General features: G+C 40.3%; 1 protein-coding gene across 1 annotated transcript in view; it reads left to right on the plus strand.

Moving 5' to 3' along the window:
- LOC101346492 (zinc finger protein 260-like) overlaps positions 1–12,747 on the plus strand; it is a 76,700-nt gene that overhangs the window by 53,286 nt on the left and 10,667 nt on the right. The window contains exon 5 of the mRNA XM_023733254.1: positions 9,703–9,723. Within this exon, the coding sequence (XP_023589022.1) occupies positions 9,703–9,723 (21 nt within the window). The remainder of the gene's footprint in view (positions 1–9,702; positions 9,724–12,747) is intronic.

Here is a 12,747-nt window from a genome sequence, read left to right on the forward strand (position 1 = left end):
GTTAATGAGGGAGGATGGGTGGCAGTTGTGTTAATAAGGCAGGACTGGATCTACAAGACTGGATTGTGTGTCCTGAGGCAATCGCTTGAGATATAAAAGAGAGAAGTGAGCAGTGAGACAGGGGGACCTCATACCATCAAGAAAGCAGTGCTGGGAGCAGAGCGCATCCTTTGGACTGGGGTCCCTGCGCCTAGAAGCTCCTTTTCCGGGGGAAGATTGATGAGAAGGCCGACAGAGAGAAAGCCTTCCCCTGGAGCTGATACCCTGAATTTGGACTTTTAGCCTACTTTGTGAGGAAATAAACTTGTCTTCGTTAAGACCATCCACTTGCTGTTTCTGTTACAGCAGCACTAGATGACTAAGACAATGTGGTAAATCCAGTTTAGGTTGACCTTAACCTTAATCAAGTAAAGACAACCAAATCGAATTGAATGCTTCCTTTACTTTTACCAGCTTTATTTCTTTATGACAGGCTTCCAGCTAACAAAAAGCTGGGAAGCTCTGCATTGTGGTGATGGCAGCGTTCACACCCTCTGTGCTTGTTGATCAGTTATGGTTCTGGGGAGTCCACTAGAGCTGTGATGTCCCCTTGGCAGGTGTGGCTATTCAGAATTAAAATTAATTAAAGCCAAATTAAAAAGTTCAGTTCCTTAGTTGCACTAGTCAGGTGTTAAGTGCCAAATGTTAGCTAGTGTCTTCATATCAGATTATGCAGAAAGAAAACATGCCTGTCTTCAAAGAAAGTTCCAGTGGATAGTGCTGTTCAAGAGGATATACAACTGATGATAATCTGTGTTTGTGATTATTCTGTGTGTGTTCTCAGTTATCAGTGTCATAGGTGGGAAGGAACAAGAAAACAAAATACAGAGTGTCTGCCCATAGATTTATACTCTAGCATGGGGGACAGTTTTAAATAAATAATGAAAAACCAGGGACATCTGATACCTGTAATAAAAGGACCCGACCCGAGAGTCAGGTAGACTACTTGGAAGGGAAAATCATTTCAGCGAAGATTCATAAAATTAGTTGGATTTAGCTATATACATTGTAAGCTATATACATGAGCAGGGTTGATAGCATGTGTGATGAGTGGATGTGGAAAAACTGTTTCAGTTGAGAAAAGTAAGTGTGTAAATTCCTGAGGCAGCAGAGAATGCATTATTATCCATTGCTTGACAAAAGTTGGAAATTCTGGTGGCGTGGTGGTTAAGTGCTGTGGCTGCTAACCAAAAGGTTGGCAGTTCGAATCCACCAGGCGCTCCTTGGAAACACTATGGGGCCATTCTGTGTCTTGTAGTTTGCTATTAGTCGGGATCAACTCGACAGCAACGGGTTTGGTTTGGTTTTCTAATAAAAGTCAGAGATGATTGGGACAAAGAAAACAAAGTGTAGGTTGGAGGTTGGGGGGTATCGTGTGAGCCAGACTGGAGGAGGTGATGGCAGCAGGTCATTTAGAACCATTCTCACTACTGCACTTTCTGAAGGCCCGTGGACAGCCACTGAAAGGCATTAAGGAGGGATGAGTGTGAGTGTGTTTGTGATTTAAAACACAACACTCCAGTTCCTGTACTGTAAATAGATTTTGGAAAAGACAACCATGAATGATGTCAAGCAGGAGCTTATTATGAACAAGTTAAGGAAGACTGAGGTGGCCTAGAAATGGAAGATGGTGTGGCTCAGGAATATACTGGATGATATGATGCAGATGTAGGTGGTTCAAAGGGCATCTTGGTTGATAGACTGTTCCTTCCTTGAGTTACAGGTTATGGAGCAGTGACTGCTTCTCAAAGTTGAACACGGATGTGGATAACCTGGGGCGGGTTAAAATGCAGATTTTTATTTAGCAGGTCTGGGGTGTGGCTTGAAAGTCTACATATCTAACAAGCTTCCAGTTTATGCTGAAAATAATTATAGAAATAAACTTGTGAATTAAAATTAGTGCTGCTAGAGAAAGTAATAAAAGGAAAAATGATACTTAAACAGGAGACACTGATATGATGGTCATATGAGAGAGAACATTTACACTGAGATCAAGAAATAAAAGAGTGGGAGTCCCCTGGATGGGAACGTGGCTGGGGGAGGGAGGAAATGGGAGCAGAGACAGGAGAGGGCTCCTTAGAGAAAATGTAACAATTTTCTGATTTATTTTTTGGTTGATTCATTATAATGTTGAAAGAGAAAGTGTTAGGAATCCTCCTGGATTTCTTGAAAGGTTGGGAACTGGTGGTGTCATGGTCTGAGAGCAAAGGGAAAAAAAAGGGAGGAATAAAGAAATGTTAATTGCAAAATCAATAGGAAAATACTGATCCCATGTTACAGTGGTATACGTGAAATGAAAGTTAAAAAACAAAAAAACAAAGCTCAGTAGAAAAGATTTAATTGTACGTAGAAAAGATTTAATTGTACGTTATTAAATATCGATGAAGCATGATGAGTGCGTTGAGCAAACACGAAAAATATATTCTCCCTGAAAATGCACCCATATTGATATCAAATAATTTACAAGGGGCACAGTTATGTAGGTGAATACACAAACTCATCCTTGGACCCCTGACTCCCTGAAGGAAATCAGGTTCACGTTTTCCAGCCTTGCCCTGGATGCTTCTCATGTTGTGGAATGAGTAAATTCCTCCATCTGTGATGATGTTGCGGAAAGGGACAGGCCTGTGTATCTTGTGTGAAGACTGTAGGTGTGTGCTCTGGAAGGCTGGAGCCTGATCTGCCTTAAATGCAGATGCCCTTAGGATGGAGCATGGCCTTGAGCCTGGGAGGAAGCCCTGCCCAGGGAAAGAGCTGAAGGCCAAGGACCTGTCACTCCCTCCTTGCTCAACACTGTCTCCTCCCCATCTTCTTCCATTTCAGGTCCCAGGTGTGGTACAGGGAGAACTAGTCCAGTCTCGGTGGCTGGGGACCTAGGGTGATCATCTTGCCCATCCTAGGTATCACAAGTAAGGTTTCAGCTGCTTTGGTGTGTGGACCAAATACTATTCGTCTGCTCCAGACTGCCCAGTGGCTCTTCTGAAGTAGCTTCTTGGACTCCGAGAGGACATTCACTTAGACTTCCAGAAGCTCAAGGGCATGGTGAGTACCACAGAGAACTGAGTAATTCTTAGTATAAGGGGGTGAGGCTAAAAGTGATTCGGTGGGGGACCAGTTGTGTGCTCCATGCTCCGTATTTCTGTGAGGTAAAAAGTGGCAGAGGAGGCCAAGGGACTCAATTCTAAGTGGCATCCTAAGGTTCTGCTCCACTGTCACTGGGCTCTTCCTCTAAACATACATGGCATTTGAAGCTTTGGATGCCTGCGGTTTCCTTTCATATATGACTCTCAGAGCTGGAACCGTGGACCCTTAACATCCCCACCCTGGGCCTCGGTGCTCTGTGTTGAATGACAGAATGTCCTGAGCAGAGTCTGAAGAGGGAGCACCTCTGGCTGGGGAGGCTGAGCCCCAGGTCCTCCAGAGCCATCCTGTCCCATCATTGCACACTGGGTTCTTGGCTTCCCCCAGGCACTGGAGCGGTGTAATGGGATAAAGAATGGGGGAGAGAGTTATTAAGGAAGAACCTGACTCTATGGGTCCTGCATGGGGCTTGACATGCTCATGACCTCAGCACGGGAATGAGGCAAGAGAGTGAGTCCAGCTGGATCATGTCTAGAGTCTCCAAAACCATCATTTTTTCCAGTGGGGAATGGTTTTGCGTGAGTCTTTCAGGTGTGTGGGAAACATACCTATTTCAGGTCCTTGTGCTCCCAGGTTCTCTGTGCCTAGATCTGGTAGGACATTTCTAAAATTTTTGACTGCTCCCCACAGTCTTGGATTAAAATCTAAAATTAAAGTGTTCTTTTTTGCTAAAGCAGCTCAGGATATGAGATGTTGATTCATCCTGTCTGGCCCAGCAGTCCGGGCAGCACCACAAGTGTAACACAGAGTCGCAGGGGAAGACCCACTGCCAAGAACTGCCTCATAGGGTTTCCAAGTCTGTATATGTTACAGAAGCAGACTGCCACACCTTTCCCCGGAAAAGCGGCCAGTGGGTTCAAACTGCTGTCCTTCTGGTTAACAGCTGATTGATTAACAGCTATGCCACCAGGACTCCTTAATGTGATGCCAGTTGTGGGTTTTTCGTGAATGCTTATTATGTTAAGGAATTTCCCTTTGATTCCTAGTTGAGTGTTTTTATCAACAAAGGATGTTGGAGTTTGTGAAGTACTTTCTCTTCATCTGTTGAAATGATTATGTTTTTTTTTTTTCCTTCATGTTATTGATGTGGTATATTTTATTTTCTAATGTTTGACTAGCCTTGCACTCTTGGGATACACTCCACTTGATCATGGTGCATAGTTCTTTTAATAGGCTGTTGGGTTTGGTTTTCTAGTATTTTGTTGAGTATTTTTGCAGCTGTATTCATGGCGAGATTGGTCTTTATTTTATTTTTTTGTCATGCCTGTGTCTGGCTTTGGTATCAGAGTAATGCTCTTCTCATAGAATGAGTTAAGAAATGTTCCCCCTTCTTGTTTTGAAGGAGTCTGAGAAGGCTTAATGTAAATTCTTCTTTAAATGTGTGGTAGAATTTAGCAGTGAAGCCATCAGATCCTGGTCTTTTCATTGTTAGGATGTTGATTACTGATTCAGTCTTTTTACTTGTTCTTCTAAATTTTTCTGTTTCCTCTTGAGTCAGTTTAGGTAATTTGGGTATTTCCTAGGAATTTAACATTTCATCTAGATGATTATCTAATATGTTTGCATACAATTGTTCATTGTTTTCTGTTGTAATCTTTTTCATTTCTGTATGAGCCATAGCAGTGTCTCCACATCCATTTCTGATTTTAGTTATTTGCCTCTTCTCTCTTTGGTCAGTCTGTCTGAAGGTTTGCCACTTTTTTTTAATCTTTAAAAAAACCCAAGTTCTTGTTTTGTTGATTCTGTCATTGTTTTTATTCTGTATTTCATCTCTCTACACTGTAGTCTTTATTATTTCTGTCCTTCTGGTATCTTTGGGCTTATTTTACTCCTCTTTTTCTATTTCTTCAAGGTGTGTGTTAGGTTATTGATTTGAGAAATCCCTTTAATGTAGGCTTTTAGTGCTTTACATTTCCCTCTAAGCACTGTGTTCCCTCCATCCCGTAAGTTTTGCTTTTGTTTTATTTGTCTGTAAGTAGTTTTTGCTTTCTGTTGTGATTTTTTTTTATCACTTACTGATTATTTAATAGTGTTTTGTTTAATTTCCACATATTTATGAAATTTCTTGTTTTCCTTGTGTTACTGCTTTTTAGTTTCATTGCATTACTGTCAGAGAAGATATAGTTCATGATTTCAATATATTTGAATATATCACGACTCGTTTTTTGACCTAACACACGGTCTAGCTTGGAGAATGATCCGCGTGCACTAGAGATGAATGTATATACTACTGTTGTTGGGTGGAGTGTTCTGTATGTCTGTGAAGTCTAGTTGTTTTATACCGTTACTCAGATCCTCTTGTTTTCTTATTGATCTTCTGTCTAGGTATTCTGTCCATTATTGAAAGTGGTATGTTGAAGTCTCCAACTCTGAATGTAGGACTCTCTCTTTCTCCGTTCAGTTCTGCCATTGTTTGTTTTGTTTCTCTTCTCATTTCCTTTTGCATATGTTTTTTAGATGTTTTCTTTGTGGTTACTTTGGGGATTATGTTTAAGACCCTGAATTTAGAACGACTGAAATTAAATTATTACCGTCTTAACTGTAATAGTATACACAAACTGTGGTTCTGCATAGCTCCATCTCCATGCCTCAGGCTTCATTCTCACAGAGTACATCCTTACCCATTTTGTTCCAAATAAGATAAATTTACAAATAATTTTTGTGCATTTGTTATAATCGCATATGACATAAAAAAAGAGCCCTGGTGGTGTGATGGTTAAGCGCTCAGCTGCTAACTGAAAGGTTGATGGTTCGAACCCACTAGCTGCTTCGCAGGAGAAAGATGTAGCAGTCTTCCATAGATTTACAGCCTTGGAAACCCTATGGGGCAGTTCTGCTTTGTCCAACAGTGTTACTAGGAGTCAGAATCGACTAGATGGCAGTGGGTTATAACATAAAAAGTAAAGGCACAAACCTAAAATACAGTAATACTAGCTGTTATATTTTCACATATAAGTGCCTTTACTGGATATCTTTGTTTATACAGCTTCACGGTATTGTCTAGTTTTTTTCTCCTCCCCCCACCCATTTCAGCCAGAAGGACTCCCTTTAGCAATTCTTATAAAGAAAGTCTATTCTAGTGGGAATTAGCTGTCTAAGCTTTTGTTTATCTGGGTATGTTTTTATTTCACCTTAATTTGTAGGGGACAGTTTTGGAAGATAATAGAATTCTTGATTGACAGGGTGTTTTTCTTTTTGTTTTTCTTTCAGCATTTGAAATGTGTCATCCTACTACCTTCTGATCTCCGTGATGCCTGTTAATTTTTTCTTTAATTTTATCGTGTTTTAGGTGGAAGTTTACAGCTCAGATTAGTTTCTCATTCAAAAATGTATGCACAAATTATTTTGTGACATTGGTTGCAATCCATGCAATGTGTCAGCACTGTCCCCCTTTCCGTTTCCACTCTGCGTTCTCTGTGACCATTCTCCAGTTTTCCTGTCCCTGGCTGCCTTCTCGTCTTTGCCTTTGCGCAGGTGTTGCCCATTTGGTCTGATACACTTGATTGAACTAAGAAACATGTTCCTCATGTTTGTTATTGTTTGTTTCATAGGCCTGTCTAATCTTTGGCTGAAAGTTGGACTTGGGGAGTGGCTTCACTTCTCAGTTAGCAGGATGTCGGGCCATTGTCTTGGGCATTCCTCCAGTCTATCTGAGACCAGTAAGTCTGGTCTTTTTTTTGTGAATTTGAATTTTTTTCTACATTTTTTCTACCACTCTGTCTAGGACACTCTATTGTGATCCCTGCTAGGCGGTCAGTGGTGATTCCCAGCCACCATCTAGTTCTCCTGGCTGAGGCTGGTAGAGGCTGTGGTTCATGTTGTCCACTGGTCTTTGGACTAGTGTTTTCCTTGTGTCTTTGGTTTTCTTCATTCTCCTTTGCTCCAGACGTGATGGGACCAATAGACGTATTTTAGCTGGGTGCTCGCAAGCTTTTAAGACCCCAGATGCTACTCACCAAGGATGTAGAACATTTTCTTCATGAACTATGTTATGCTAAATGATCTAGATGTCCCTTGAAACCATAGGATATCTGTTAATTTTACTGAGGATCCCTCATTTTCACTTCTTTTGGTTTTTTCAAGATTTTCTTTGCTTCGGCTTTCAACAGCTTAATTGTAATTTCTTTCAACGTGGATCTCTATAAGTTATTCCATCTTGGAGTTAATTGAGTTTTTGGATATGCAGATTCATGTCTTTCATAAAATTTGGGACAATTTCAACCATTATTTCTACAAATATTGTTTTTGCCCCTTTCTTTTCTCTTTTGAGTACATTTGTAATGCATGTGTTGATCTACTTGATGGTGTTCCACAAATCCATTTGCCTTTACTCACCTATTTTCATGCTTCTTTTTTTCTGTTCATCAGGCAGTAATTTCAACTGTCGTATATCCAAGTTCAAATTTTTGCACTGACCACTAATGCCAAAGATGAGGAATTTAAAGATTTCTACCAACTTCTGTAGTCTGAAATTGATCAAACATGGAATCAAGATGCATTATACTTACTGGTGATTGAAATACTAAAGTTGGAAATGAAGAAGGATTAGTATTTGGAAAATATGGCCTTGGTGATAGAAACAACACTAGGGATCCCACGATAGAATTTTACAAGACCAGTGACTTAATCATCGCAAATGTCTTTCTCAGCAAGTAAAAGGTGACTCAGCAGATGGAAAACACAAGAATCAAATCAGCTACACGTGTGGAAAGAAAGACAATGGAAAAGCTCAGTATCATCAGTCGAAACAAGGCCAGGGGCCTACTGCAGAACAGACCATCAATTGCTCATAATGTAAGTTGAAGTTGAAACTGAAAAAATTAAAACAAGCCCACAAGAGACAAAACACCACCTTTAGTATATCCCACTTGAATTTAGAGATCATCTCAAGGACAGATTTGACACATTGAACACTAGTGACCAGACACCAGACAAGTTGTGCGATGACATCAAGGACATGAAAGCAAAACTCGTTGCCATCGAGTCAGGTCCGACTCGTAGAGTAGAACTGCCCCATAGGGTTTCCATGCTGCAGCTAGTGGACTCTTAACTACTGACATTTTGGTTAGCAGCTGAGCTCTTAACCATTGCGCCATCAGGGCTGCAAAGAAAGCAAAAGGTCATTAAAAAGACGGGAGAGAAAAGACCAAAATGGATATCAAAGAGATTCTGAAACTTGCTCTTGCATGAAGAGTAGCTAAAGGGAATGGAGGAAATGATGAAGTGAAAGAGCTGAACAGAATATTTTGGAAGGGCGACTTGAGAAAACAAAGTATTGTAGTGAAATATGCAAAGACCTGGAATTAGAAAACCAAAAGGGAAGAACATACTCAGCATTTGTAAAGCCGAAAGAACTGAAGTAAAAAATTCAAGCTTCGAGTTGCAATTTTGAAGGATTCTTTGGGCAAAATATTGAACGATGCAGGAAGCATCAAAAGAAGATAAGGAATACACGGTCACAGTACCAAGAGAATTGGTGTTGACATTCAACCATTTCAGGAGTAGCACATGTTCAAGAACTGATGGTATTGTGAAGGAAAAAGTCCAAGCTGCACTGAAGGCAATGGTGAAAAACAAGGCTTCAGGAATTAACAGAATACCAATTGAGATGTTTCAACAAAAAGATGCAGCACTGGAGGTGCTCACTTATCCGAGAAATTTGGAAGACAGCTACCTGACCAACTGACTGGAAGGGAGCCATTTTTATGCCCATTCCAAAGAAAGATGATCCAACAGAATGTGAAATTATCGAACAATATCATTAATATCACAGGCAAGTAAAATTTTGCTAAAGATATTTCAAAAATGAGTGTAGCAGTAAGTTGACGGAGAACTGCCAGAAATTCAAGCTAGATTCAGTAAAGGATGTGGAATGAGGGACATCACTGCTGATGTCAGGTGGATCTTGGCTGAAAGCAGAGAATACCAGAAGTTTCCCTGTTTTATTGGCTACGCAGAGGCATTCGACTGTGTGGATCATAACAAATTATGGATAACGTTACAAAGAATGGAAATTCCAGAACACTTAATTGTGCTCTTTAGGAACCTGTACATAGACCAGCAGGAGTCATTCAAACAACATGGGGATACTGCGTGGTTTAAAGTCATGAAAGGTATGCATCAGAATTGTATCCTTTCACCGTACTTGTTCAGTCTGGATGCTGAGCACATAATCCAAAAAGCTGGACTGTATGAAGAAGGACGCAGCATCAGAAATGGAGGAAGACTCATTAAGGTGACACAACCTTGTTTGCTGAAACCACTTAGTGATGAAGATCAAAGACTACAGCCTTCAGTATGGATTACACCTCAACATAAAGACAACAAAAATCCTCACAACTGGACCACTGAGCAACATCACGATAAGCTGAGAAAAGATTGAAGCTGTCGGGGATTTCCTTTTACTTGGATCCACCATCAGCGCCTATGGATGCAGCAGTCAAGAAATCAAACAACATATTGCATTGGGAAATCTGCAGAAGACCTCTTTAAAGCGTTAAAAAGCAAAGATATCACTTTGAGGACTAATGTGCTCCTGACCCAAAACATGGTGTTTTAAGTCACCTTATATGCATTGAAAGTTGGACAATGAATAAGGAAGACTGAAGAATTAATGCTTTTGAATTACAGTATTCACAAAGAGTATTGAATATACCTTGTACTGCCAAAAGAATGAACCAGTCTATCTTGGAAGAAGTACAGCCAGAATGCTCCTTGGAAGCAAGGATGGTAAGACTTTGTCTTGCATACTTTGGATGTGTTATCAGGAGGGACCAGCTCCTGGTGAAGGACATCATGCTTGGTAAGGTAGACAATCACAAAAAAGACGAGGACCCCCGACAAGATGGACCGACACAGTGGCTGCAACAGTGGGGTCAGATATAGCAACAATTGTGAGGATGGTGCAGGACCGGGCAGTGTTTCGTTCTGTTATACATAGGATCACTGAGTGTTGGAACTGACTCAGGGGCACCTAACCAGAACAACTCTTTCTTCTACTGAGATGTGCTATTCAGCTGCTAATTTAGTTATTGTACTTTTCAGTTCCAAAATTTGGTTTGTTTTTAATCTATATCTTTTTATGGATATTCTCATTTTCTTGTTAGTTGCTGACCTCGTGTGTGGTACAACTGCTCCATAGGTTTGTCAAGGCTGTGCCCTTTTGGAAACAGTATGCCAGGCCTGTCTTCTGAGTGCCTCTTAGTTCAAACAGCTAACGTTTTAGCTAGTAGTTGAGCACTTCATCTTTTGCACCACTCAGGTATTCCTCTGATTTTGTTAATTCAGGCAGTCCCCAGGTTATAAGATGCATTCCTAGGTCTGTCTGTATGTCAAATCTGTAGGTAAGTTGGAACAGATACATACAGTTCTTGCTTAGCGTCAGTCAGATGTTTGTCTTAATATATATTTTACTTTTCTGTCCATATAAAGCACTTAAGAAACACTTGTAAATGCATTAATACATTTTAAACATAATGCAGCTCATGATGATGATAATACAGTAATAATAAAAGTAACGTATTGAAGAGAATGAGAGAATGTGTGTAGGTATACAGATTGTTTTATTTTCATTCATGATCATTTTCTTTTTCTTTGATGCATCACCAGCAGTAGCGTCGAATTTACACTTTGGGAACGTAGTTACAAGGGTAAATGAGAGAAAAATTTAAGCCAAATACAAAGTTACACACTCAGCACAATGTTAAAAGCAATATGATCCATCTTAAAATGACGGACAACATTCTCCTTCCTGAAGCCCTGCAGTCACAAAGTAGAGCAGGTGTTATTATGAACCATTGTATTTAACTCAAATTTTTAATGTAATAGGCTTTGTGGGCCCTTCTTAAGTACGAGCTGTCCATAACTCAGAATTTGTAAGCTGAGGACTTAAACTGTACATTTTTTTCCTTTAGTTCTTTGTCCATGTTTTCCTTTAGCTGTTTTTCTCTAGCCCACTCTGGGACTGCGGCCTGCCACCACTGTAAGACAGCCACCTAACCAGAGAGCATTTGAGGCATAGGCAAGTAGAAAATTCTACAAAGCTTTCCTACCATTTAAAGTTGCCTTTATCTTAACTCTGTGTTTGCTTAGTTATTGTAAACCTTTGACTGGTTCCAAAGTTCTTACAGAGTTGAACATTTTCTGCTTGTTTTTGCATGTGTGTGTGTTTCCTGGCGGACAGAGCTGACTTATGTCCTGTTTCTCTCCATCCTTTTTAATATTTCTGTGTCTTCTTACATGTAATGTGGACTTCTTGTAGTCTGTGATGGTTAAGATTGTGTGTCAACTTGGCTGGGTCATGATTCTCAGTGTTTTCATGTGATCACTCCCATGATTGAATATACTGTGAGTAGCCAGTCAGATGAAAGGGAGTCTCCTTGGGGGTGTGGCCTGCATCTGAATATAAGCAGACGTTCTGGCTTTTTGCTGTCCCTGGATCCTGCAGCTGCTTCCTGTCGTCTCATCTCCCGTTCTTGGGACTTGAGCTGTCAGCTTATCTGCCGAACCTGGGATTCCTTGATCTGCACAGCCTGTGAGCAGGAGCCCTGCTCTCTGACGTGCTGATCTTGGGCTTGCCAGTTTCTGCGGCTGTGTGACTTGGGAGAGGCCTCTACCCTGCTCCACGGACTTGGGATGTTCTAGCCTCTACAATCGTGTGAGCTGTTTCCTTGATATTATTTTTTTCTCTATATATATATTTATATACTTTACTGGTTTTGCTTCTTTAGAGAACCCAGCCTAAGACATAGTCCAAATACTTTGTGTTTTAATTGCTTTATTTAGATAAGGTGATTTTTGATATAGTTTTATTAATATCTACCTTATTTGTTACTGTTTTCTAGATTTTGCTGTTTGTGTCTTACACACTTTTCTCCCTTCTCCTGTTTTAATTGAGCATTTTATGTGATTCTGTTTTCTCTTTACACTTACCGTAAATATTATATGCTAGATGTATTTTTGGCAGTGCTGTAAAAGGAAATGGTGAACCTATGATTGGATATTGGAGGGAAGGTAATCCATTTTATGCAGTGCCAAAGAATTTGTGTGAATTATGTTCGAATGTTTGGTGGAAGGTAAAACTCGTGTCTGTGTTTTCTGTTTCTGCCCTATAGTGCTTGCCGTGTGTTTTTCCAGAACTGTCTACTTTTTTCCCATTGATCTCTTTGTGTATTCCTGTACTAATACTATACTGTACAGTATGTTATAGCTTAATTTATAAAATAGATATATAAAAACCAAAAATAAACCAAACCCCTTGCCATTGAGCCAATTCCAACTCAGTGACCCTGCAGGACAGAGTAGAACTGCCTCATAGGGTTTCCAAGGAGTGGCTGGTGGGCTTGAACTGCCTGCCTTTTGATTAGCAGCCAAGTTCTTAACCACTGCGCCACCACGGTTCCACAGTAAATATATAAACATAAAAATATTTATGTATCATATGTTTTGACAAGCCTTCATGTCTTATTCCTTGGAACATCTTGGCTATTTGTGGACATTTGCACTTCCGTATAGATTTTTGAAGTTTGTGTGTGTGTGTGTGTGTGTGTGTGTGTGTGTGTGTGTGTG

The sequence above is a fragment of the Trichechus manatus genome, unplaced genomic scaffold (genome assembly GCF_000243295.1).
Source record: "Trichechus manatus latirostris isolate Lorelei unplaced genomic scaffold, TriManLat1.0 scaffold00057, whole genome shotgun sequence".
In the NCBI taxonomy this organism is placed as follows: Eukaryota; Metazoa; Chordata; class Mammalia; order Sirenia; family Trichechidae; genus Trichechus; species Trichechus manatus.